The 4274-nt window shown below is 39.5% G+C and overlaps 1 protein-coding gene across 1 annotated transcript; it reads right to left on the minus strand.

The window, feature by feature from the left end:
• Positions 1-1044: 1044 nt before the first annotated feature.
• Positions 1045-3297, minus strand: LOC109196961 (zinc finger MYM-type protein 1-like). Its single transcript, XM_019351668.1, has 3 exons — positions 2378-3297; positions 1839-1953; positions 1045-1631 (listed from the first exon to the last, which is right to left on the minus strand). The coding sequence occupies exons 1-3, from the start codon at positions 3295-3297 to the stop codon at positions 1104-1106; spliced, it is 1563 nt and encodes a 520-aa protein (XP_019207213.1). The 3' UTR covers positions 1045-1103.
• Positions 3298-4274: the final 977 nt, after the last annotated feature.

A 4274-nucleotide genomic window follows, 5' to 3' on the forward strand; every position in this document is an offset into this window, starting at 1 on the left:
ACAGCGTTTCGACGGGTACATCAGCTTCCGCGAGTGCTTATTATGAGCGATCAAAAAATAATAGAATATAATTTTATATTTATATTTCAATATCACAATAATCTTCCAATTTCAAAATACAAGTTAAAAAAGAACTAACATAAATAAAATACACTTCAGCTAAATACTTCTAATTTATTTTCCCAAACCACGCCGAGCGGCAGGTTGCCGACCCCTGTCCTATACCATGTGGAGATCAGGGAAATATTGTACTGCTATTGTTCATAATCGTCATCATTACCATTGCATTTATAACATAATCTACAGCACTGATATTGCATTCAGATGTTTAAACATACTGGCATCATACTAACCTTTATTGCAGGTGCAGTTACACTTTAAACTGTTGAGTTAAATCTATAAACTTAAATGTTTATATGCTGATTATTTTGGGTTATAAAAGAAAGGCGCAACTCTGAGTATATCCTGTGCCAAAATAGACAGGAAACTGCATGCTTTTGCAGAGCACGCTTTTGCAGGAAGTGAAACTAAGCAGAGTGTAAGTGTAAGTTATTTTGAGGAGCTGTTTGGATGATGCTATTTGAATAACCAGGTTGTTCATTATAATCTTTTTATTCATTTATATCTTTTGAGTATCTTATATATATATATATATATATATATATATATATATATATCTATATATCTATATGTATCTTTTGCTTTAGTAGTGGTTCTTGATTAAAACATTTATTCAATAGATTACATATACATAGTTTCAGTTAGGTTATTACCAGTGGCGGCTCCTGAAAAAAATCTCAGGGGGGCAATTTTTATGATATCGACTAAAATGACCCATTTAATGAGTACATCAAACAACACAATTTTAATTTAAATTTAAAATGAACAACCATATTCTGGCCATTTGTATAGATTTGTAAAAATGAACAACCATATTCTGGCCATTTGTATAGATTTGTAAAAATGAACATGAACAGATTTTTTTTTTTTTTGAATGAATGAAAAATAACTATTGAAAACAACAACTGTAAACTGATTGGGGGGTGGGCTAAAGAGAGAAAGAGAGAGGGATGGAGAAAGAGAGTAAATATGGTTAAGGGTTCTTATTTGTACAAGAACTTTGCTCGTCTGTCTTTCTGAGTGGCAAATTTCTCGATGACCCTGGTGTTGAAATCAGGAAGTTCTTGTGTGAGTTTTTTCTCTATGGACAGCATAGCCAGAGCGTTGAGCCGATCCTGAGCCATATTGTTTCTCAGGAAAGTTTTTATCCTCTTTAAAGTAGAGAAACACCTCTCCGATTCTGATGTTGTCATTGGTGTGGTGATGAGGATGTTAAGAAGACTTACAGTTTCGGTGAATGTGTCTTGAAGGTTGTTTTCCATCAGAACCTGATAGAGCGCCAGCGCACCACTACAACTCTGAAACTCCTCGTTGTCGTAGATCAGGGACAGTTCTGTTTTAAGTCTGGCTTTGTCCAATGAGGGATAGGCTTCCACTGTGGTTTGTAGTGCTGCATCTGGAAAATTTTTGCTGTGTTGTTGGAACAAGTCTCCTTGCAACAGAGTGGCGCTGACAAGGTGCTTGGTGAAAGAAAACCTCTCCTTGGCATGGCTCATAATGGTGTCGCACACCTATCCAATAATATATAATTGGTAAGAGTTAGATTCAGTGGTAAGACTTTGGCACATGTCTCATGTTAATCATTATTCTGAAAAAAAAAATCTGTCCATAACAAAACAAAACAGTCATGACCACTATATCAAATGACATCTGACAGCATCGTCATTAGATTTTATCTGATGATCCGATTTAAATCAGACCAAGCAGCTAGTGCTTACCTCCAGTGCCAAATGGTGTTGCCTGTCTTCCCCCAATGTTCTCTGTCTCTTTGTGGGTGGGTCTTGAACAGGTCCCCTGTACTCCTCATCCACAACCAGATTAGGAAGTGCCTCCCTGATCCAATACATAAGTTTCATTAATGGCTTCTGAAAACTGAATAGGGATATATTAACCAAACACAAACCAAACAAAGGTTGTGTTCTAATTACCGGGAATTACCGGATTTAATTAATAACCGGACCTGGTTTAATGGCTGGGGGAAAACCAGTGCAAGTAAATAAAGGCCCTGGCCATAATTTCAGGAAATAGCCTATGGTATAGGCTACATCAAATCATTACTGGGAATATACTTCATCAAATATACTTAATCAAATATTTTTCATAAAATTACTTCAAAGGCTGATATAAATCAAAATTATCTGAATTCCATTAAACATTTAAGTCACAGAACACAGAATATATGCAGAGAATTTGATAGAATCTATGCATAGATAATTAACATTTATTCTAGGTTACATATTTATGCTTTTATGCCTACCTGATAGCCTGCATGCGGCTGATGAATGTCTGGGTGATCCCTGCGATGGTGACAGAATCGATGTTTCTCTTCTGTAGGTGGTTATACAGCATGTCTACATGTGGCATTATCTTGTGAAACAAGGCCAGGAAAAAACAGAAAGCTTCGTCTTCCAGCATTCTCACGAAACCACCGGCATCTCTCTTTGTAGGGGCATCAAATCCTTCACTGTTACGGATGGTCTGAAAACACCTCACCAGATCGTCTTTATGTTCATACACTGTATTCACAGCACGACTGTTGAAGTTCCAACGGGTTGCCGATGCACTTGGAAGTCGGTGCGCCACCACCTCGTCAAGCACTGCAGTCCTCTTGCTCGATTTAGTAAAAAAAGAAGCGAATCCTGCTATGTCGGAAAAAAAGTGACTGATTTGAGGGATGTGGGAGGTTGCTTGTTGCATTACCAGGTTTAACTGATGGGCATAACAATGTACGTAGTGAGCGTTAGCATAAATGTCCTGTATCTTACGCTGCACTCCTCCAGTGGTACCCCTCATTACAGCGGCCCCATCGTAGGCCTGGGCGATCAACTTTCTCTCTTGTCCCTGGGGGAGGATGAAGCGCAGCCTCTCCGATAAGGCACTGGCTACTGCATCTGCACAAGCATTGGGTAGCTTGATGAATTCAAAAAAACGCTCTTGAATACGGTTTCGTTGGTCAATGTATCTTAGCACCATGACTAACTGACAGTGTGTAGAAATGTCAGTGGTTTCATCAGCTTGAATGGCTAAAAACTTCGCTGCCTTTACTTCTTCCACGATCCTTTCTCTCAGAACTGCCAACATGCAATCCAGGATCTCGTTCTGGACTGTTTTCGAGGTGCCTTTAAATACAGTAGCATTTTCAAGGTGTTGCCTCAAGTCGTGATCAATTGATGCCATCAAGTCGACTAAACCTCTAAAAATCCCTGGATTGTCTGAGGAATCACTTTCATCATGTCCCCGCATTGCTAGCTCAAAAGCACCACAAAACTTAATACAATCGATGATTTTAGATAAAATATGACGGTTTTTATCTACCTCTTCGTTGTGCCTTCTTAAAGCAATCCGATGTCCATCATCTAGCTGCGCCGCTATGCTAGTTTTCCCTAGCACAGCTAGCTTTACACTGTTGTCCATATGAACTCGTGAGCTTTCATGTTTCTTGATTCGTTCGGAGAGGTGCTTTAAGTCGGTTTGTCCAGATTGTGTCCACGTCAAATCACACTTGTCACTTTTGAACAGTATGCACGGGAAACAAAAAAGTGCATTAGCTGTTCCACAGCCTGTCAGCCACGACTTGCGCTGGAACCAACTCCGACAAAAAGTCCTGTTGTATGCTTTTGACTTCTCCTTCGTTGCCTGGGTTAGTTGAATTTCGGGCTTGTCAGGTCCCAACTCTTTAACTTGCAGTTTTTCTGCCATTGTCCTTCTGGCAAAAGGGTAGGTTAGAAGCGATCTAACCGAATTTGGGGGAGGCTGTGCCTCAACCGTTAACAATACCGCTGCCATCGTCTCTCTCTGACCTTATAGCTCACTTAGGCTACTGACTGAGGTAAAATTCTAGAACAGCAAATCTTTGCGCGTTTTCTGCAGGGGCGCAATTTTAAGCGCCCCCAAACCATTTAATTCAGCGACGCTGATAGGTCAAATATTTATTATTTTCCCCTGGCAACCATTTAATGATAGGCTATTTCGCTGCATATCAAGGGCGCTTTGACGAGCGCCCCAGAAGAAGAAAAACACCGTTTGTTGGTTGAACTTTAATGAGTCAGCTGGTGAAAATGTTAAAATACGCCTGGCTGTATATGGGCACACACATAGTAAAACTATCATTGATGAATTTTTTAAAAATATATATTTTTACTCCTCCACATTTG

The sequence above is a fragment of the Oreochromis niloticus genome, linkage group LG3, assembly GCF_001858045.2.
Source record: "Oreochromis niloticus isolate F11D_XX linkage group LG3, O_niloticus_UMD_NMBU, whole genome shotgun sequence".
NCBI lineage: Eukaryota > Metazoa > Chordata > Actinopteri > Cichliformes > Cichlidae > Oreochromis > Oreochromis niloticus.

Excerpts from the sequence above, each read along its gene's own strand:
- LOC109196961 (XM_019351668.1), bottom strand. The coding sequence starts at position 3,297 with ATGGCATCAATTGATCACGACTTGAGGCAACACCTTGAAAATGCTACT. Across the intron at positions 1,954-2,377 it reads AGCCGCATGCAGGCTATCAG|GGAGGCACTTCCTAATCTGG; the intron begins GTAGGCATAAAA and ends GTATTGGATCAG. Across the intron at positions 1,632-1,838 it reads AACACCATTTGGCACTGGAG|GTGTGCGACACCATTATGAG; the intron begins GTAAGCACTAGC and ends ATTATTGGATAG.